A 23358-nucleotide genomic window follows, 5' to 3' on the forward strand; every position below is an offset into this window, starting at 1 on the left:
TAACACCTTTACCTGTGCTTTCAATCTTGTGTCGTGTCTCTGCTGGAGTCTTTTTCTATCTATGATCCTTCTATTTCTTTATCTTCCATCTATGCCTCTACATTATTTCCTACATCTCAGACATCTGCGAAAATGCTCAACTCTCTTAAATTCTGAAAAAATAAATAAAAACCCTTCCCTGGGTCCTATGTTCACTTCAAACAATGACCGAGCTCCTTCCTTCCCTTTCCAAACAAAGTACTTGAAATAATAGACGGCTTTTATGAGGTTCACATGCCTAATTTTGTACTCTCATGTTTTATTCACTTCTTATTTTTTACAATCTCATGTTCAAAAGTATCTTTTAATTACTTTTACTAGTGGTTCCTGCTAAAACCACTAACCAAACCCAGTCCTTTGCTAAGCTTTTCACAGATTTTCAATATTATTAAAACACCCACTCCTTCTTGAAGCATCCTTCCCTCTAGATACCATCTTTTACTTGATTTTCCTCTATGACAGCTTATTTGCAGTCTCCATTAGGGTTTTATTTTCTTTTTATCTATGAAGTTTTGGAGTGTTACAGGGTTCTATGAATTAAATTCTTGGTGGTAATAGCTAAAATGGCAGAAGTTGGTGGAATTACCTATGGAGGACATAGTGATATAATAAACCAAAAGAGAAGCCCTAAGGGAAAGCCCACATCAAGGAGAGAAATTGTGGAAGTGGTAGGGACAATATATGGAGGAGATACCAATCAGAGAGGATGAAATAAAACTGAAAAGGCATGATAGGAACAATTAGAAAGAAGGACAAATCAATGTGTGAAATGTCTCAATCTCCAATCCCTCCCTCCCCCACCCCACATACACTGAGAAGTCAAGGAAAATAAGAACTTTGCAAGTTAAGTGGTCTGTGGGTGAAAATTTATTACAATGAGTGAGCAGCCTTTTAAGGAAACAAAATAAAAAGGGAAAAGCTGATCTTTGTGGAAATAAGACTGTGAAAGATAGAGTAGAAGTATGCATATATGTGTGTGTGTGCACATTTAAAATCCTTTTAATTAATCTCTCTGTATATATATATCTGCACATTTAAAATCCTTTTAATTACTCTCTCTGTATATATATATATATATGTGCACATTTAAAATCCTTTTAATTATATTTTACAGGACTTGTTTACTGACAGGGGAATGTAAGAAGATTTTGCACCAAATCTATAACCAAAGCAATGACTATAGCTCTAATCAAGCACACACATACACAATTATATCCCCAAATCAGCACTCAAAGTCTAGTCTTGCTTTATTAGATGAGTTTAAGAAAGTAAGCTTCTTCCAGTTGTCAGTGATGGACAACAGGATGCAATAAATAGTGAGTACAAAGAAAGAACACCACTCAAAGAATAATAATAAAATGATTGAGTAGGCGAACTAATGTAAAGGTCCAAGATTTTCTAACACATTACTCATTAAACAGGCAGATGCCTGCTCTTTCCTTCAAGGGAAAGAATAATGATGGGCTACACCCTTCCTTCAGAAGAAATAAATCATTTTGAGGGTACATATAGAGAAGATGGCAATGATGGCTCTAAGTTTTTGTTTCATGACTAAATAATCTGATTCATAACATTTAAGAAACTGTAGATGATTTAAATGTGAAACTCTCTGTAAAATATATAGATGTCCCAGAAAAGAGTGTGGTTTAGTAGAAAGAACTCAGAATGACAGATCAAAAGCCTGAGTTTATATGCTAGCTCTACTAGTGATGTTGGACAAATCATTTGGCTTCTAAGTCAAATTTTCTTTAGCATAAAAATGAATAAATTCATACCCATCTCACAAGATAAAATGACACAGAAACTTTAAAATGCTAGACATATATAATACGATATTCTGATAGATGGGTTTGCCATGGCTGAATGACTAAAAAGGCCTTGTAAGTCCAAGACAGATCTTTAGTAATAAGATGATACTCTTATTTGAGACATGTGAGCAAGGACTTTTCATTTGATTTTCAATGTGCTTATGTGAGGTAAGCAAACCAAAAAGTATGTAATATCTTCTTTGAAAACATTTTATAAATATATTTGTGAAAGCCTACAGGGTACAAGTATTATACATACGGATGCTTTAAGTCTCCACCTAAATTTAAAAGACTAATTTCATATTTAGTTAGATGAAAATCAATGAAATATATTATATTTCTATATTCAAAAAATTGTTTTCTTTGTTCTGTATACTATGGTATCTTGCATCTTATTCTATTTGCCCTAAAGAAGAAAATGAATATGTAGTGAATCATGTAGACTTAGACGTGTTCACTGAAGGACTACAAATCAGCAAATTATAAGAAGATTAAATTAATTATGGGTGGAGTATGTTGTTCCGCTTCTATTTTTATCTAGAACTGTTTTCAATTAGTCTTTTTTATTTTATGTTTTAACTACATTTTAAGTTACAAAGTGGCTTAAAAGAAGTACATTTGCAACAAAAATCTATTATTAAGTATGGATTTGTCTTTAAAAAAATCTTTTAAAGCAGATTGTGGCATCAAACTGGAAAGTTTCAGTAATTTAAAGTTAATGATCAATTTTCTAAATCCCCTTTTCTAGTGTTTGAGTTAGATAAATCCTAAATATTTAAAGTTATAAAACTAAAATTAAAAATGCATACTAACCAGGTGGAGCCAGAAAGACCAGCAACGTAGGTAGCACAATCCAGAATTCCTGATTCGTATAATGCCTTCATCACACCAGAGAATCCCACCATGGCTCGGAAACCCCCACCTGAACCCAATATGGCTACCACAGGCACCTGAAATGATGCAACAGAGAGATTTGTACACAAAGTAAAAATCATAAAATACAGTTCCCTTTAGTCTCAATCTTTATGTTATACATTCCATATTTTGTCACAAAGAAGTGTAAGTTAACTTCATACTTTAGTAATGCCTAATTTTTTAAAGGAAGAAAATAAGGCCGGGTGCAGTGGCTCACATCTGTAATCCCAGCACTTTGGGAGGCTGAGGTGGGTGGATCACCTGAGGTCAGGAGTTCGAGACCAGCCTGACGAACATGGTGAAACCCCACCTCTACTAAAAACAAAATAGAAAGTAGCTGGGTGTGCTGGCGGGTGCCTGTAATCCGAGCTACTTGGGAGGCTGAAGCAGGAGAATTGCTTGAACCCCGGAAGCAGAGGTTGCAGTGAGCCGAGATCGTGCCATTGCACTCCAGCCTGGGCAACAGAGCAAGACTCCATCTCAAAAAGAAAAAAAAAAGAAAAAGGAAAGAATGTTTCATATAAGAAAATAAAAAAACCAATGTCTATCAGAAAAAAGATATTATTAAAATGACCAACTTACTCTATTTAATAATAACAATAATACTCTACATTTGTTCAACATTTTGCAAATTTTTGGCTTGCTTTCAGGGACATTGTCTTATTTAACTCTCTCAGAAATCACGTAAGGTGAGCAGAAGGAAAGTGTTTGCTGGTTTTGCAAATGAAAGTTATATAATGATGATGTTACTTGTGTAAGATCTATTAGCTGGTAATTCATAGTTGAGTAAGCACCTTGCCTTCAGGTTACATTTACAGAGAGCATCTTTAACATCTGGTAACCGATCTGATGTTAGCAGTAAAAGAGAGGAAGGTGGGTGGTCAGACTTAGGGTTTCTAGCTTTGCTCTTAAGCAGATGATGCTATCATTACTCAGAACAAGGATCCCAAGGCATGAAGTTAGGTGAAGGAAGAAACAGTGCACTCAGTCTTAGAAATGCTGAATATACAACACGAATGCATTGTGTTTCAAGTATTGGCACCTGATCCCTGAGAGGCCACTTACCAATATGATGTATACATATATTTATGGAATGATTATTTTACAACCAGAAGGACCAAAAAGGTTGTATAGTCATAAGTTATAGTAGTTGTAAGGAAGCCAGATAAGAATTTAGAACATAGAGGAAGGATTTGAATTAAGCCTTGAAAGGGGGTTGAGTATATAGGCAGTGTAATAATAATAATAATAATAGCAAACATTTTTGCTTTAAATTGGGAAAGATAAATCTGCAGAGGCCAAATCTTACTAGAATTAGAGCAGTGAATAGTAGAACACCTAGGACTAAATTCCTAACCCCGAGCTGTACTCTAACAAGTGGTCTCAAATCAAAAAAACACTAGGCATCAAACTACATGCAAACTTGAAACCTCATAATGAAAGCACCCTCTACAAGTGCAGTGCAATGGAAGGATCTAACTGGCTTTGAATCTGTATATGTATATATGTGTATGTGTGTGTATGTGTGTGTATCTTTATGTATCTTTATATAGATGTATATGGGTTTGTATAAACACCAAGCTCTCAAACAGATTTTAAAACTGTAAATAAAGTAAAATATGTAAGTCCTTAAAAGCTTGTCTGGAGGGGGAAATAAAGCTAAGGTAGGAAACTAAAGTAGGTCATACAGAGGATGAATAGAGTACAATAAAGTATTAGGTGCAGCAGTAGTTGTAAGGAAGCTAGATATAAAGTTAGAATGAAGAGGAGGGATTTGAATTCAGCCTTGAAAGGGGGTTGAGTTTACAGGCAGTATAATAGCAATAATGATAACAATAAAAGCAAACATTTAACATGGCTATGTGCTCAGTTCTGGGCCTAAGGTTCAGGCCAAGATAGGCATAAGCAGGAAAGGGTATGCAATTTGGGAACCAAAATACTTGGGGTCTTAGTATTGTAGCAGGTATATATTAGGGAGTTGGGAAAATAGGATTACGAAGGGCATTGAGGAAAAACAATTTCAAGAATAATACTGTAAAAGATGGAAGGTTGTTCGTATTCAAAAATTATTTGGGGGCATTTGAATCTATAGGTATGGTTAATTGTAGCATTGCATTATTAAAAATAACCAACCCAATACAAATGAGGTAGTTTAGAATAGAGAAAAAAAAGTTCTTAGTAACTTGGTAAAGAGGAAAAAAGTTCTCTTTAGAATAGAAAAAAAAAAGGTCTTATACTCCTCATTTCAACACACAGCAAACAGCCTGTGCTGTTATTTAGCAGGAGATTTAATAAGAGAAACTGGAAAAATGAACATAAGAGCTTCTCTAATCCTGAGAAAACAACTTCCCAGATGTCCTTCTCCAAATGCCAACAGCCCGACACATACTGAAGATGCTTATGGTATGTTGCTTGGAATTTTCTGGAAACAGCCTCCTATTAAACTGGAATTCAGGTGTTAGGTAACCTACTGTTCTCATTATTGCTTTGAAGTAATTCTGAAGGAGGTTTTCAGGTCAGGGTTTTAATTCAGATACTTCTGTTGTCATCAGGGGAAGGAAAATGTCAGATATTTGTACGTAAAGTTGAATAATCAAATAATTGGCTGCGCAGATTATAATTACCTTTATTTGTTAAGCAAGCATTTACATTATATCATTTAATTTTCATAACCTGTCAGTACATACTATTACTCCATTTGTTTGTTTGTTTGTTTTGTTTTTGAGACAGGGTTTCTCTCTCTCTTCTCTCTCACCCAAGCTGGAGTAACTCTCTGTTGGACTGTACTGGCATAGAGATGGGGTTTTGCCATGTTACCCAGGATGGTCTCAAACTCCTGGGCTCAAGGGATCCACCCACCTTGCCCTCCCAACATGCTGGGATTATAAGCATGGGCCACCACACTGGGCCTATAACCCCATTTTTAAAAATAAAGCAATTTAAACACAAAGAAGATTTTTTTTCCAATGTCACAAAGCTAGAAAGTGGTATTTGGAGTCAAAGTTGGGTCTGCCACATAACAAAGCTATTATTTCACTATGCTCTACTTTGTCTCTCAAATAGCCCCTGCTTTTCCCCAACTAACACTGTGTCCTAAGGCCAAGAAAATACTCTGTGGGCTCAGTTTACTTATATATAAGAATATTGATCTTGATATATTGATATATAAAAATATTGATCTTGAATCTTTTAGCAACTAGTAACATTCTAGATTCTATAACACCTACAGAAACATGAATTACAAAACTATAAAATTGTAACTATGAACTATAAAAAAGAATGGGAAATTAGATGTGTCAAGAACATATCGTATGTGCCTTGCACTCTCTTATGGACACTTTCACACAATTTATTTCATTTAATCTTCCCAACTATCAAAAGGAAGTCATTGTTTGTTTCATTTTTCAAGTGAGGAGTACGGATAATACCTTGTCCATAGATAGATAGCTAATAAGTCATACAACCAAGATTTGAACTGAGGTATGTCTGGCATCAAAATTCCTTGCTCTTCCCTTTGTCATTGCTCAGAAAGGGGTAACCTTTATGGAGAGAAACCATTAATGCTTGGTCAAACTATATTTCAAATTATGTATCACTTCAAATAATGTCAGGACAATTTTACGTAACAAACAAAGACTAAGTTTGGAGTTTTAATAGTCTTGCTCATTCTGAAATAATGTTCAAAGAAATAACACGAAAGTTATAAGGTTCAGCTGTTAGTCATGGCTCTAATTCTAAGAGAATCAAATAAGTGCTGCTGAGAATGTCTGGGGTTATATTTGGACCTAATATCACTAGTATTTAGATATAAATGATGTCAATAAATATTTCTCATACTTCCTTCATATGATTACAGGAAATGAGTTTTCATTTACCAAAAACCTTGTGTTTTGATTTAATTATCCTGGTACGTAAGCTTACTGACATTATTAATGGCCTCCCTTTCAAAAGAAAATTCTGAAGTATTCAAGAATATTTTTGTTTTTCATAGACAATTACATAAAAACATTTCTCTCCTTGGCGCCCCCATATTAGTCAGGGTTCTTCAAAGAAACAGGACAAACAGGATGAGTAGATATACAGAAAGAGATTTATTATAATGAATTGTCTCACACCATTGTGGAGACCAGCCAAGGCCAAATCTGCAAAATGGGCTGGTGAGCTTCATACCCAGGAGAGCCTATGATGCAGATGAAGGCCAAGGGAAGTCTGCTGGAGAATTCCCTCCTGCTCAGTGAGGCAGGTCTTTTTGTCATATTCAGGCCTTGAATGGATTGGATGAGGCCCAACCACATTATAATAGTAAGGATAATCTGCTTATTCAAAGTAAGCAAGAACACCGGCAGCAAATCTAGCACTTGGTCTTATATGCTTCTCCATTGCTTCTGACATGTGGATGTTTGCTTGCCTCTCCCTGACCCTGTTTCCCTCACAGCTTATATTTCTCAGCAGTCAAGAGCTTTGGGCCCCTCAGAGTGCACCACCTTGCTGAGTGCAGTCTGGGCCCCTTGGATATCTAACCTGATCTCTAGACCAGTTAGGCCAGTTTCCAGCTCTGTTTTATTCCTTGGCTGTTTATATCCCACCACTTCCTCAGATAAGAAAAATTCAGCTCCACCTCTTGATTCCTGAAACCTGACCCTTGCAAGCCCAGGCCTGCTCAGTTCATGTTCCTATACTCCACTAAAGGGAGCCCTCCACTGCCTGCCTTTCGACCTTTACCATCTGAAAGAAGAATAAAGATTGATAGTACAAAGTGCCATTGTCAGAATGAAGGTGGAAAGAGGTGGGGAAATATTCTTGATGAAGGAAACAGCAGAAACATAGGAATGGCAATGCTTACTGACAACTCAAGGTTGATTTCTCTTATCTCCTTCAGAAACTGTCTTGCTCTGCCTCTCCCTCCACGACTAGATGATCTCTCTTTCTCTAGCCTTTCACTTAACTTATATGACAAATGTAAGTACCAAGTGGCACTCGGAGAATTAACTACTTAAGGTCCATATTTTACTTCTATTTTCATCCAAAGCTGTCTATTTGTTTAAACTGAAATATGGTCCTTATAGTCTTCCTTAAGAAAAAGCATTATCTCTTTTACACTCTGATAACAAGAAGAATCTTTTCTTCTCTCATTTCTTTACTACTCTAATTCCAGATTTTACTCCCACAACCAACCTTGTTATGTTATGGCTAGTTTTTAGGGGACATAGAGACTGGATAGTAACATTTCATTTCACAGACACAATAGTAATCTGAAAACTTTATCTGACCAAAAACTATTTTAGAACAAGAAAAGTTTAAAAAGTGGCTTCTGAACTATCAAAACACACCAAAAATCCCCATACACAAAGTCATATATCTTGCTCAAAGAAAAGATCTCAGCCCTCTTCTCATAAAGAAATTATATTAATTAGAGACACTGTTCTAACAGCAAGTTTGCTTATCAGATTTGAATTCCAGAGCAACAAAGTTGAAAGAGAAAAGGGCAGTGTGAAGAAATCACTTCAAGCGGCCAACACAGGACACAGAACAATCACAGCTGAATGCAAAGGAAGCAGGCCTGAGAATGCCCAAATTGGTTCAGTCTGAGCAAGAAATTACACGTTTCAGAAAGATTTCCATCTACATAATCAAAATCAATAATTTTTTTTCAAAAATCTTAGTACTTAAAAGAATAAACGCTTAGGCTTTAAAAAACCTTAACTATTTGACTAGTTCATTATACAGGCAGGAAAACTAATTTAAAAATTAGGCCATGGTAAATTTAACAATTATTGACCACGAGTGTTATGCCACAGAATGGCAGCACCCAAGAATATGTATAATATTACTGTTTTACTGAGTAACTATTATGTGCCCCTATACATTTTGCTGGACGCTTTATGAGCATTCGTATTTATCTCCTTACCACAACAGGAAACATTATCATCATTTTACAAGTGAAGCACCAAGGTAAAACAATGTTCCCAAATATATACTGCCCAAATTCATTCAACATTTAATTCAATGTTGAGGTCTAACCTGGATACTGTCTGTATTGAGATGAATAGGACTGTTCTTGTTCATTGTACAAACTGCCACAACAGCCCACTCTTCCATACACTAAGGAGGCCAACTGGCTAGCACTGAACAGAAAGTGAAGACTTTGATAGGGGACAAAGGATGTGGAAAGTTAAGAGATCCAAGAAGTAACATAAAAATAGAAAAATGTTACTTTTGTTATGGGAATGGGTGGTACTGATAACTTCTAAGCTGATTATTTCTGCCAAGAGAAAACAGTGTGGGCTGAAACCAAAAAAAGCAACAACAAAAGTTTTAATTCTATAAATGACTTTCAAACACATGACTTTAATATTTTTTTGAAGGATAGCCCAGAGAAAAAGCATGATTATCTCATTCCCCATCTGTTGCAGAAAAGTTATTTTACTGTCATTCGTATGAACATGAAGCAAAGTTGTATTTTCCCAGGAAGACTTACTAATCCTTTCCACAAAAGGAGGAGTGACTAGAGGTGGCAGCAGAAACTTACTTTTTGAAAAGAAGAACCTAAGAACAAATGCCAACCAATGTGTCCTACATAAATTTCTAACTCAAGAGTCTAAGCCAAGATCTCATCAAAACCTTCTCCTTAACTGGTGTTTCCCTAGCAATCTGATACTGGTGTTCCTGTTTCAAAACCATGACCTCTCTCTCTAGCAAATTTACTCCATGCATGCAATGCCTAAATCTGTGCCCTCATTCACACAACAAAATATTCACCAAGGATCTACCATACTAGGAACTATGCTAGGTGGTTGAAATACAGAGATGAATAACACAGATATTGTCCTGGCCCTCATAAAACTTAAATTCTAATGGAGAAAACAGTCACAGTCTTAATTTTTTACAAGACATTTTTTTTTACAATAAATATTTTTTACAAGAATTTTTTTAAGTACAACCATGGGAAACGCTGAGAAGAGAATGTTCATATATGCCATAAGAGAGTATAACTGAGAGAACTAGCTTAGACTTAGGGGTAAAGAGAGAGGAGATGATTTGGGAGAGTCTCAGAAGAAATTACCTGTGTGCTCGTTAAAGAATGGAAGAGTGTTAGCTAAAAAGTGTTAGCTAAAAGCTAAAAGGGAGAGAAGGATTGTATAGGGGAAGTTTACTGAAGCAAGAGGGAGCACTGTACAGGAGACCTCCAACCGGGGAAAGATTCTGTAGAGACACAGAACTAAGAGGTGCTTACTGGGAGGGAGTATAGAAATTTGGGATAAACTGGCAAAAATGAAGCTAGAAAGAAGCTGTGGAGAAGAGTCTAAGAGCAGTGGAAGGATATTAAACTTGGGATGGATCGAATTAGATTTCTGTGTTGAAACATTCACTCTGAATTCATTGTAAAAAGAAAGTGGGAAGAGGGAAGACAAGTTCAAGTCCTCTCAATACACAAACATATGTAAGTCCTCTCTATACAAGGCACAGAAAGAGACAAAATTTTGTGTTCAGATTTAGATAGACTAAGTTTGAGATGCTGGCAGGAATACACATAAAGAAATCAAGTCAGTTTGTAAATATTTAGCTCTGAAGCTCAGAAGAGAGGTTGTAAGTTGTTGATATACATGTGAAAGTCCTTAGCACACAGTTGTTGGGTGACATCATAGGCTAGAGAGAAATTTCTTTTTGTTGTTGTTTGAGACAAGGTCTCACTTTGTCACCCAGGCTGGAGTGCAGTGGCACCATCTTGGCTCACTGCAGCTCTCTACTTCCTGGTTTCAAGTGATCCTCCTGCCTCAGCCTCCCAAGTAGCTAGGACTATAGGTGTGCACTACCACACCTAATTTTTTTGTATTTTTTGCAGACATGGGTTTTCACCATGTTGGCTGGGCCGGTCTTGATCCTCCCACCTTGGCCTCCCAAAATGCTGGGATTACAGGTGAGAGCCACCACACCCTGACTGAGAATCCTGGATTTAAATCCCAATTGCCTAGAAAAACATATTTCTCATGGGGCATGGTGGCATGCACCCTGTAATCCCAGCACTTTGGGACGTCGAGGCAGGAGGATCATTTGAACCCAGGAAGTCAAGGCTGCCGTGAGCCAAGTTGGTGCCATTGCACGGCAGCCTGGATGACAAAGTGAAACCCTGTCTCAAAAAAAGAAAGAAAGAAATAGAATGAGGAGAAAGAGGACCTAGGACTATGACTTGAGGAATTACTATATGTAAGGAATGCTCAGATGAAGAAGAGCTGGTAAAGAACACCAAAGAGGCATGATGAAGACCATGAAAAGGGAGTAAGTGAAGAGTAGACAATGTTTCAAAATGTTAAGGAGACATCTGTCATTTGCAGCTGCAAGGTTAGGTAAGACGGGGCAAGAACAAGATCCTGTGCATTTATTAGTACTGGTGTCTAAAGGAGGAAGAATGAGCTTGTATAGAAAATGTTGGAGACGTTTGTGAAGGTAAGGAGAGAAATAGAGCAGAAAGGAGGAGAGAATACAGAATCCAGAAAATGTTTTTTGTTCTTTATTTTCTATTTATAACTGAGTTTAGAACATGTTTACATTTTTATAGGAAATATCCACACGGAGGTAGACGTTGACAATACAGGTTGAGAGTGATCTGGGAAAATCTGAATAATAGATATATTGGGGTATTCAAGAAGAGCTTAGGATCCATATCTGATGGGTATCTGCATTTGAAAGCAAAAGGAGTATTTTCTCTATTGAACTACGAGGGAGGTTGCAAAGGACAGGCATCAGTTATGGAGTATGTCAATTTTATAGCAAGAAATGAAAGATTTGTCATCTCCTAACTTTTTATTTCTCTATCATTAGGAGACAAGTCTATCTGTTGTGAGGGGAACAGGAAGTAGTCAGCCGTTAGCAGTAAAGAAAATAATTGTTGTAAATAACTAGAAAGCAATTAGGCAGGGAAACTCTGAGATTGCAAGGCACATTCTCCCAAATAAAGTTGACAGTCATGACTTACAAGAAATATGAATTTCCTCCTGTTTCTTCTAGCAAGCTCATACCTCAAGGCATGGCCAACAGTCTTCAACTCTAAAAGAAATTTCTATCATCTCTACTGCAGAGAGTGAGTCATCCTCTTGCAATCACTTGCATCCCTCAGTTCACACCTCTTTATTAAGAACTTAACACATCATTGGTTTTGTTTGCTTAAATATCATTCTTCCAAACAAGGCTTTAAAATCACTAAGGAAAGTAACTCCTCAGGGCTAGCCATCTCAGCTTTATTCTTCTCTACTGCCTAGCACAGTATCTCAATAAATTACAAATGTTAGAAATGAAAAGAATTTGTAATATCATTTTTCTGTTTTGAGGGTATACCAATACCACATAAGGATGGCAACAAAAAGAAAAATGTTGTAGAATTGCTACTGAAAAGTTTTCTATGTTAAAAGAAACACGCATACACACACTAAAAACTTCAGAGAAGCTATAAATTTCTGAATAATGTATAGAGAAGACAGTTTTTTCAAGAACTAATTAGCCTGACATGATAAACAACTACAAGTTCTAACAAGGGTCTATTATATTGACAAGCAAGATATAGGATTTGGCCAGGCATGGTGGCTTGTGCTTGTAATCCCAGTAAGGGAGGAGACCACTCCTCATATTGTCTTATGCCCAATTTCTGCCTCCAAAGAAAGAAGTAAAAGCTAAAAGGCAGAAATGAAATCCACAAGCAGACAGCCTGGCACCACACCCTGGACCTGGTAGTTAAACATCGACCACTGACCTAATCGGTTATGTTATCTATAGATTACAGACATTGTACAGAAAAGCACTGTGAAAATCCCCGTCCTATTCTGTTCTGTTCTAATTACCGGTGCATGCAGCCCCCAGTCATGTAACCCCTGCTTGCTCAATTGATCACAACCCTCTCAAGTGGACCCCCTTAGAGTTGTGAGCCCTTAAAAGGGACAGGAATTGCTCATTCAGGGAGCTCAGCTCTTGAGACAAGAGTCTTGCCAATGTTCCTAGCTGAATAAACCCCTTCCTTCTTTAACTTGGTGTCTGAGGGGTTTTGTCTGAGGCTTGTCCTGCTACATTTCTTGGTTCCCTGACTGGGAAGTGAGGTGATTAACAGACGGTCGAGGCAGCTCCTTAGGCAGCTTAGGCCTGTCCTGTGGAGCATCCCTGCGGGGGACTCTGGCCAGCTTGAGCAACGTGGATCCTGAGAGCGCTCCTAGGTGGGGAATTGCCCCGGTGGAATGCCTCACCAGAGCAGCGCGTGGCAGGCCCCTGTGAAGGATCAATGCAGTGGCTGAACACCAGGAAGGAACTGGCACTTGGAGTCCGGACATCTGAAACTTGGTAAGACTAGTCTTTGGAACTTGCCCACTCCATGTGAGTGGAAGTGTGGCCTGATCACCCACGGCGTGCCTGTACCGGCACTTTGGTTTTTGTTTTTGACTTGACTTGGATTGCTTGATACTTTGGTTTTGGTTTTGACCTGACTTGGATTTCTTGATACTCTGATTTTGGTTTTGATTCTGGTTTGGTGTAAACTGTAAAAGTGTGTATGTGCCCTTGTTAACCATTCTTTGTTTTGTGATGTGTGTGTGGTGTGAGCATGGTGTTTTTTCTCGAGGAAACACAGGTCAGGCACAAAGTAAGCCCACCCCACTAGGAACTATGTTGAAAAATTTCAAAAAGGGATTTAATGGGAGACTATGGAATCACTATGACAACAGGAAAACTTAAAACTTTGTGTGAGATAGACTGGCCAGTATTAGAGGTGGGTTGGCCATCAGAAGGAAGCCTGGACAGGTCCCTTGTCTCAAAGGTATGGCACAGGGTAACCTGTAAGCCAGGGCACCCAGATCAGTTCCCATATGTAGACTCTTGGTTACAGCTAGTTTTGGACCCCCCACAGTGGTTAAGAGGACAGGCAGCAGCAGTACTAGTAGCAAAGGGACAGTTAGTTAAGGAAGGTTCTCGCTCCACCCGCCGAGGGAAGTCAGCACCAAAAGTCCTGTCCGACCCACACCAGAAGAATCATGGCAGGAATTGGTACCAGCAGTAACCCCTCCTTATCAAAAGGAAGGGCTCCCCACTCCTGAGCCCACAGCACCTACACAGCCACCAGATAACCACACTCCTAGACCACCTAGAGTAGACAAAAGAGGAAGTGAAGCCACAGGAGAAACTCCTCCATTGGCAGCTTGCTTATGGCCTAAGACTGGAATCCAAATGCCCCTGAGAGAGAAGCAATATACTGGGGTAGATGAGGACAGACACATGGTGGAAAGGCGTGCCTTTGTGTATCAACCTTTTACCTCTGCTGATCTCCTCAATTGGAAAAATAATACTCCATCTTACACTGAAAAGGCTCAAGCTTTAACTGACTTGCTCCAAACTATTATACAGCCTCATAATCCTACTTGGGCTGATTGCCACTAGCTGCTCATGTAACTCTTTAATACAGATGAAAGGCAAAGGGTGCTCCAGGTGGCAACTAAGTGGCTAAAGGAGCAAGTCCCAGCCAATTACCAAAATCCCCAAGAATATGTAAGAATTCAGCTGCCAGGAACAGACCCCCAATGGGACCTGAACAAGAGACCAGCCATAGAGAGGCTAAGACGGTACCATGAGGCATTAATAGAAGGTCTAAAGAAAGGGGCTCAAAAGGCTACAAATGTAAATAAGGTCTCTGAGGTCATCCAAGGAAAAGAGGAGAGTCCAGCACAACTCTATGAAAGACTGTGTGAGGCTTACCCTATGTACACTCCTTTTGATCCAAATAGCCCTGAAAATCAGCACATGATTAACATGGCCTTAGTTAGTCAAAGCGCAGAAGATATCAGGAGAAAATTGCAGAAACAGGCTGGGTTTGCGCGTATGAATACCTCACAGTTACTGGAAATAGCCAATCAAGTGTTTGTGAATAGAGATGCAACAAGCTGCAGAGAAAGCCATAAAGAAGGCGAATGCCAGGCTAGGCGAAATGCCGACTTACTGGCTGCGGCCATTAGGGGAATTCCCATGAAAGGAGAGGGAAAGGGGGGTTCCGGGAAGAATACCCAGTCTAATCGTCCACGCTTGCAACGTAACCAATGCGCCTACTGTAAGGAAATAGGACATTGGAAAGATAGTGTCCCCAACTGAAGGAAAAGCAAGGTGATTCGGAAAAAAAGACCTCAGATAAAGACGAGGGAGCTTTGTTCAATCTGGCTGAAGGGCGACTGGACTGAAGGGGACCAGGCTCAAGCGCCCCCAAGGAGCCCATGGTCAGGATTACAACTGGGGGCAAGGACATTAAGTTTTTGGTCGATACTGGTGCTGAACATTTAGTAGCGACCACCCCAGTCGCCCTGTTTGATATAATCGGAGCAACAGGAGTTTCCACTAAGCAGGCTTTCTGTCTACCATGGACCTGCTCGGTGGGGGGGATATGAGATAGTTCACCAGTTCTTGTGTATGTCTGACTGTCCCTTGCCCTTGCTGGGAAGAGACTTGCTTAGCAAGCTGAGAGCCACCATCTCCTTTACAAAACAGGGCTCTTTACAGCTAAAGTTACCAGGAACAGGAATTATCATGGCCCTTATGGTCGGTCCCCTGGGAAGAAGAATGGAGACTTTTTCTAACTGAGCCAGGCCAAGAGATAAAACCAGCTCTAGCTAAGCAATGGCCCGAGTATGGGCAGAGGATAATCCTCTGGGACTGGTGGTCAACCAAGCCCCTGTGCTCATAGAAGTTAAGCCTGAGGCCCAACCAATTAGACAAAAGCAGTATCCGGTTCCCAGAGAAGCTCTCAAAGGAATCCAGGTTCATCTCAGGTGCTTGAAAGCCTATGGAATTATAGTTCCTTGCCAGTCTCCATGGAACACCCCCCTCCTGCCTGTCCCTAAGCCAGGGACCAAGGACTACCGGCCAGTATAGGACTTGCGCTTGGTCAACCAAGCTACAGTGACTCTGCACCCAACAGTTCCTAACCCTTACACATTGTTAGGGCTACTGCTGGCTGAGGACAGCTGGTTTACCTGCCTGGACTTAAAAGATGCCTTCTTTAGCATCAGACTAGCTCCCGAGAGCCAGAAGCTGTTTGCCTTTCAGGGGGAAGATCCAGAGTCAGGTGTCACTACTCAGTACACTTGGACCCGGCTTCCCCAAGGGTTCAAGAAGTCCCCTACTATCTTCAGGGAGGCCCTGGCTTGAGACCTGCAAAAGTTTCCTGCCAAAGACCTAGGCTGCATCTTCCTCCTGTACGTGGACGACCTTCTGCTGGGACACTCCACGGCAGTCAGGTGCGCAAAAGGGACGGATGTCCTGCTTCAGCACCTGGAGGACTGTAGGTATAAGGTGTCCAAGAAGAAAGCTCATATCTGCAGACAGCAGGTACGCTACCTGGGATTCACCATTCAGAAAGCGGAGCGCAGCCTGGGGTCAGAAAGAAAGCAGGTCATCTGTAGCCTACCGGAACCTAGAACCAGAAGGCAAGTAGGGGAATTCCTAAGAGCTGTGGGTTTTGCAGATTATGGATTCGAAACTTTGCAGTTTTAGCCAAACCTTTGTACAGAGTTACAAAGAGGGGCAATTGGGAGCCTTTTGAATGGGGGCCTCTACAACGGCAAGCCTTTTGTAAGTTAAAGGAAAAACTTATGTTGGTCCCAGCCCTAGGACCATCAGATTTGACAAAGCCCTTTACACTCTATGTGTCAGAAAGAGAAAAAATGGCAGTTGGAGTTTTAACCCAGACTGTGGGGCCCTGGCCAAGGCCAGTGGCCTATCTCTCAAAACAACTAGAAGGGGTTTCCAAAGCCTGGCCACTATGTCTAAGGGCCCTGGCAGCAACAGTCCTGTTAGCACAAGAAGCAGATAAACTAACCCTTGGGCAAAACCTGAATATAAAGGCCCCTCATGCTGTGGTAACTTTGATGACTACCAAAGGACATCATTGGCTAACAAATGCTAGATTAACCGAGTACCAAACCTTGCTATGTGAAAATCCCCACATAACTATTGAAGTCTGTAATACCCTAAATCCCACCATCCTGCTCCCAGTATCAGAGAGCCCGGTTGAGCATAACTGTGTAGAGGTGTTGGATTCAGTCTATTCTAGCACACCTGACCTTCGGGACCAGCCATGGGCATCAGTAGACTGGGAGTTATACATGGACAGGAGCAGCTTCATCAACCCACAAGGAGAAAGATGTGCAGGATATGCGGTGGTAACTTTGGATGCTGTCATTAAAGCCAAACTGTGGCCACAGGGCACTTCAGCCCGGAAGGCTGAGCTCATTGCTTTAACTTGGGCTATAGAACTCAGTGAAGGTAAGACTGTAAACATCTACACTGACTCTGGATATGCCTCTCTAACCCTCCAAGTGCATGGAGCATTATATAAGGAAAAGAGCCTGTTAAACTCTGGGGGAAAGGACATAAAATATCAAAAAGAAATTCTACAATTATTAGAGGCAGTGTGGAAACCTAAGAAGGTGGCAGTCATGCACTGCAGGGGAAACCAGCGAGCCTCCACCTCAGTGGCCTTAGGAAACTCTCCAGCTGATTCAGAGGCTCGAAAAGCAGCATCTACCCCTTACTGGGCATCGACAACAGCCCCCTTACTCCCTCAAACACCTGACCTGGTACCTACCTATTCTAAGGAAGAAAAAGACTTCTTCCACCCAGAAAGGGGGCCAGTAATAAAAGGAGGATGGATCAGACTGCCAGATGGGAGGGTAGCTGTGCTGCAGTTGCTGGGAGCCACAATCGTATTGGCCATGCACGAAATCACTCATCTAGGGCAAGAGTCACTTCAAAAATTGTTAGGCTGGTACTTCTACGTCTCACACTTGCCAGCCCTTGCCAAAGCAGTAGCACAACTGTGCATTACTTGCCGACAGCACAATGTGAGGCAAAGCCCCACTGTTCTGCCCCGCATGCAAGCTTATGGAGCAGCTCCTTTTGAGGATCTTCAGGTGGATTTCACAGAAATGCCAAAATGTGGAGGTAACAAGTATTTGCTCATTCTTGTGTGTACTTACTCTGGGTGGGTGGAGGCTTATCCAACACGAACTGAAATGGCCTGCGAGGTAACCCATGTGCTTCTCCGGGATCTTATTCCTAGGTTTTGACTGCCCTTATGAATTGGCTCAGATAACGGGCCGGCATTTGTGGCTGACTTGGTACAGAAGACAGCAAAGGCATTAGGAATCACTTGGAAGCTACATACCGCCTACTGACCTCAGAGTTCCGGAAAGGTGGAGCGAATGAATCGGACTATCAAAAATAGTTTAGGGAAAGTATGTCAGGAAACAGGATTAAAGTGGATACAGTCCCTTCCTATGGTATTGTTTAAAATTAGATGCACTCCTTCTAAGAAAACAGGATACTCCCCTTAAGAAATACTGTATCATAGGCCTCCTCCTATACTAGGAGAGCTTCCAGGCACTTCCCAAGAGTTAGGTGAATTGAATTACAGCGACAGCTACAGGCTTTAGGAAAAATTACACAAACAATCTCAACTTGGGTAAATGAGAGGTGTCCCATCAGCTTATTCTCCCCAGTTCACCATTTCTCTCCAGGTGATCGCGTATGAATCAAGGACTGGAACGTAGCCCCTTTGTGGCCACGGTGGAAAGGACCTCAGACTGTCATCCTGACCACCCCCCCCAGCTGTAAAGGTAGAACGAATCCCAGTCTGGATCCACCACAGCCGTGTGAAACCTGCAGCCGCTGAAACCTGGCAGGCAAAACCGAGCCCAAACAACCCCTGCGAAGTGACTCTGAGGAGGACGACAAGCCCTGCTCCAGTCACACCCAGAAGCTGACTGGTCTACGCACGGCCGAAGCATGAGGAGAATCATCATGGGACTCATTTTCCTTGTAATTTGGGCTTGTATAGTAGACACTTCCACTGATTTTCCCTGCAGGGAGGGACTGCTCTCAGTGTATACATCAGGTTACCGAGGTAGGGCAACAAGTTAAAACAATCATTCTGTTTTATTGTTACTATGAATGCCTAGGAACTTTAAAAGGAACATGTTTATATAATGACACTCAGTACAGGTATGTAGCCCAGGAAACGACAGGTCGGATGTGTGTTATGACCCCTCTGAGCCTCCCATGTCCACAGTTTTTGAAATAAGATTAAAGACTGAAGACTGGTGGGGACTCATAAATGATACAAGTAAAGTATTAGCCAGAACAGAAGAAAAAGGGGTGCCCAAATGCATAATCTTGAAATTTGATGCCTGTGCCGTCATTAATAGCAATAAGTTAGGAAGGGGATGTGGCTCTTTTAGTTGGGAAAAAGGCTATATGACCAAAAATAAGTACATTTGTCATGAATTAGGACTGTGTGGAAATGAATGTGGATACTGGTCTTGTGTCATTTGGGCCACTTGGATAAAAAATGAAAAGGATCCAGTCCACCTTCAGAAAGGAAAGAATGACCCTTCCTGTACTAAGGGACAATGTAACCCCTTAGAGCTAGTAATAACCAATCCCCTTAATCCTCACTGGAAAAAAGGGGAGTGTGTGACCTTAGGAACTGACGGGGCTGGACTGGATCCTCGAGTAAATATCTTGGTTTGAGGAGAAGTTTACAAACGCTCTCCTGAGCCAGTGTTTCAAACTTTCTATGATGAACTAAATGTGCCAGTACCAGAAATTCCAGGAAAAGCAAGAAATTTGTTTTTGCAACTAGCCAAGTGTGTAGCCCAGTCTCTCAATGTCACTTCATGTTACGTATGTGGAGGAACTGTAATGGGAGATCAATGGCCATGGAAAGCCTGAGAATTAGTACCTACAGACCCAGTTCCTGATGAATTCCCGGCTCAAAAGAATCACCCTGATAATTTCTGGGTCCTAAAAGCCTCAATTACTGGACAATATTGCATAGCTAGAGAAGGAAAAAAATTCATTCACTCCAAAGGACGAATCAGTTGTCTGGGACAGAAACTGTATAATGGTACCACAAAAGCAGTCACTTGGTGGAGCTCAAATCACACAGAGAGGAATCCATTTAGTAAATTTCCAAAGCTGCAAATCGTGTGGACTCACCAGGAGTCCCACTGGGACTGGAAAGCCCCCACTGCATTATACTGGATATGTGGGCATACAGCTTACAATAATACAACTACCAGTGGGCAGGTAGTTGTGTTGTTGAAACTATTAAACCATCTTTCTTCCTACTGCCCATAAAAACAGGCAAACTCCTGGGCTTCCCTCTCTATGCTTCCCGCGAAAAGAGAAGCATAGCTATAAAAAATTAGAAAGATAATGAATGGCCCCCTGAGAGAATCATACAATATTATGGGCCTGCTACTTGGGCACAAGTTGGCTCGTGGGGATACCGGACCCCCATTTACCTGATCAACCGAATCATACAGTTACAAGCTGTCTTAGAAATAATCACTAATAAAACTGGCAGAGCCTTGACTATTCTGGCCTGGCAAGAAACTCAGATGAGAAATGCTATCTATCAAAATAGATTGGCTCTTGACTACTTGCTAGCAGCTGAAGAAGGGGTCTGTGGGAAATTTAACCTTACTAATTGCTGTCTATACATAGATGATCAAGGGCAAGTAGTTGAAGACATAGTTAGAGATATGACAAAACTGGCACACGTGCCCGTGCAAGTGTGGCATGGATTTGATCCTGGGGCCATGTTTGGAAAATGGTTCCCAGCACTAGGAGGATTTAAAACTCTTATAATAAGAGTTATAATAGGAATAGGAACCTGCTTACTGCTCCCTTGTTTGCTACCTGTACTTCTTCAAATGATAAAAAGCTTCATCGCTACCTTAGTTCACCAAAATGCTTCAGCACAAGTATACTATATGAATCACTATTGATCTGTCTTGCAAGAAGACATGGGTAGTAAAAATGAAAGTGAGAACTCCCACTACTGAGATTCTCAAATGGGGGGATATAAGGGAGGAGACCACCCCTCATATTGTCTTACACCCAATTTCTACCTCCAAAGAAAGAAGAAGTAAAAACTAAAAGGCAGAAATGAAATCCACAAGCAGACAGCCCAGCACCACATCCTGGGCCTGGTAGTTAAACATCAACCCCTGACCTAATCAGTTATGTTATCTATAGATTACAGATATTGCATAGAAAAGCACTGTGAAAATCCCTGTCCTATTCTGTTCTATTCTAATTACTGGTGCATGCAGCCCCCAGTCACGTACCCACTGCTTGCTCAATTGATCACGACCTTCTCAAGCTGATCCCCTTAGAGTTGTGAGCCCTTAAAAGGGATAGGAATTACTCACTCAGGGAGCTCGGTTCTTGAGACAGGAGTCTTGCCGATGCTCCTGCCAAATAAACCCCTTCCTTCTTTAACTCGGTGTCTGAGGGGTTTTGTCTGTGGCTTGTCCTGCTACATCAGCACTTTGGCAGGCAGAGATGGAAGGATTGCTTGAGCTCAGGAGTTTGAGACCAACCTGGGCAATATAGCAAGATCCCCATCTCTAGGAAAAAATATATATATATATATAAATTTTCTGGGTGTAGTGGCATGCACCCATAGTCCTGGCTACTTAGGAGACTGAGGCAAGAGGATCACTTGAGCCCAGGAGTTTGATGATGCAGTGAGCTATGATTGTGCTACTGCACTCCTGCCTGGGCAACAAAGCAAAACGCTGTCTCTAAAAAAAACAAAAAAACAAAACAAAACAAAAGATGCAGGATTGAAGAGAAGTCTCTCTTTTTAAAATAAACTTAAATGAAAGTTTCCTTAGTTTCCTTTAAGCAAAAATTCCCCTTAGGCAGCATCTCATCTTAGAGTCTGCTCCCATAACAACACAAGTCACTATAGCATCAGTAGGTTGGCTTTTGAACCCTACCCCCACCTAAAACGTATTTGCAAATCTGCAACCACATGTGGGACAGGGGTGATCATTTGGCTCCCTTACTCAGAATTTATGTCTCATTTCCAACCATATCCTGCCCTTAATTTGCAATAGTCTCAAATTCCTACAAGAATGAATTCCAAGAAATTAATTTATTTATGAAATTATTTTATGAAAAACTTAATGAAATTAATTCCTACAGGAAATAATTCAAAAGTGTACAAGACTGTGCACATATATGTTCACTTATGTATTTAATTAAAATATTATTTTTATGAAAATAAATTATATTCATTTGACATATTCAATTAACAGGAAAGCTCAACTAAATAAATAAGTAAAAAATTACCTGATACATCACTAACAAGAAGCTTCATTATCATTTGATGAGCATCATTGCAGCAATTAATCTTTGTAGGTTTCAGATAGAAAGATGGACAGATATATATAGAGAGAAATAGATAGGCAGATTAGATAGGTGACTGATAGATACATAGATGAAATAAATGAATGGATAGATAGGCAAAAAGTAGATTATAAGATATATGATTGAGTAATAAAGGATATTGCATTTTACTGGAATTTAAGGAAAGAAAAAAACTATAATTGAAGGATTTTACTTTCAATATTTGTTTAGATTTATATTCCAGTACTTCTCCATAATTAGGATTATAAATCATTTCTTCATCTTAATGATTTTTGTAATCCTAATTATAGAGAAATATAGAATACAAATATATTATAAACAAATATTGAAAGTACGATCCTTCAGTTTGGTCAATTTTAAATATCGTTTAACTCTACCACAAAATATAAAGAATTTGGAACATTTTCTTTTTTCTCCCCATCACATTTGCCTACATTTATTAATTGCATTATCATTAACAAGATTTATGGCATTTTCTTCTTGTTCTATAATGATGATTTCCACAGTTTAATTTTAGCCTACATTTAAATTAAGTAATTTTAATCCTTTTATATTTGAGACTAAACTTTTCCTGTTGATAAAATCAACACTCTTTTATGCATAAGTATGCCTTATATATATATAACATACATATATATACATATACATATATTATATACATATATGTATATAATATACGTATATACATATACGTATATTATATACATATATGTGTATATTATATATATATATATAAAAATAAATAAAATGTGGTACATCCAGACAATGGAATATTATTTAGTACTAAAATGAAATGTGCTATCCAAACCATGAAAAGACATGGAGGAAACTTAAATTCGTATTAGTAAGTGAAAGAAGCCTATCTCGAAAGGCTACATACTGTATGATTCCAACTATACTATATTGGGCAAACTGACAAAAGGCAAAGCTATGGAGACAGTAAAAGTATCAGTGGTCCAGGGGTAGGGAGGAGAGATGAATAGGTGGAGCACAGAGGATTTTTAGGACAGTGAACTACTGTGTATGATACTATGATGGTGGATGCACATCATTACACATTTGTCCAAACCCCATAAAATGTAGACCACCAACAGTGAGCCTAGCGTAAACTATGGACTTGGATGATAATGATGTGTCAATGTGGGTTCATTGATTGTAACAAATGTACCACTCTGGTGTGGGATGTTGATAGTTAGGGAGTATAATGGTTAATTTTCTTTATCAGCCTGACCAGACTAAAGGACACTCAGATCACTAGGAAAACATTCTTTCTGGGGGTGCTAATGGGTGTGTTTTCCAAAGAAAAACAACTGAATCAGCACACTGAGTAAAGACCCACCCTTGCCGATGAGTG

General features: G+C 39.9%; 1 protein-coding gene across 3 annotated transcripts in view; it reads right to left on the reverse strand.

The window, feature by feature from the left end:
• Window positions 1-23358, reverse strand: part of PLA2G4A (phospholipase A2 group IVA) — a 166459-nt gene that overhangs the window by 59285 nt on the left and 83816 nt on the right. For all 3 annotated transcript variants that reach the window (XM_054450808.2, XM_054450818.2, XM_054450827.2), the window contains one exon: window positions 2661-2797. In XM_054450808.2, coding sequence (XP_054306783.1) covers window positions 2661-2797 — 137 coding nt within the window. The remainder of the gene's footprint in view (window positions 1-2660; window positions 2798-23358) is intronic.

Source organism: Pongo pygmaeus, chromosome 1 (genome assembly GCF_028885625.2).
Source record: "Pongo pygmaeus isolate AG05252 chromosome 1, NHGRI_mPonPyg2-v2.0_pri, whole genome shotgun sequence".
In the NCBI taxonomy this organism is placed as follows: domain Eukaryota; kingdom Metazoa; phylum Chordata; class Mammalia; order Primates; family Hominidae; genus Pongo; species Pongo pygmaeus.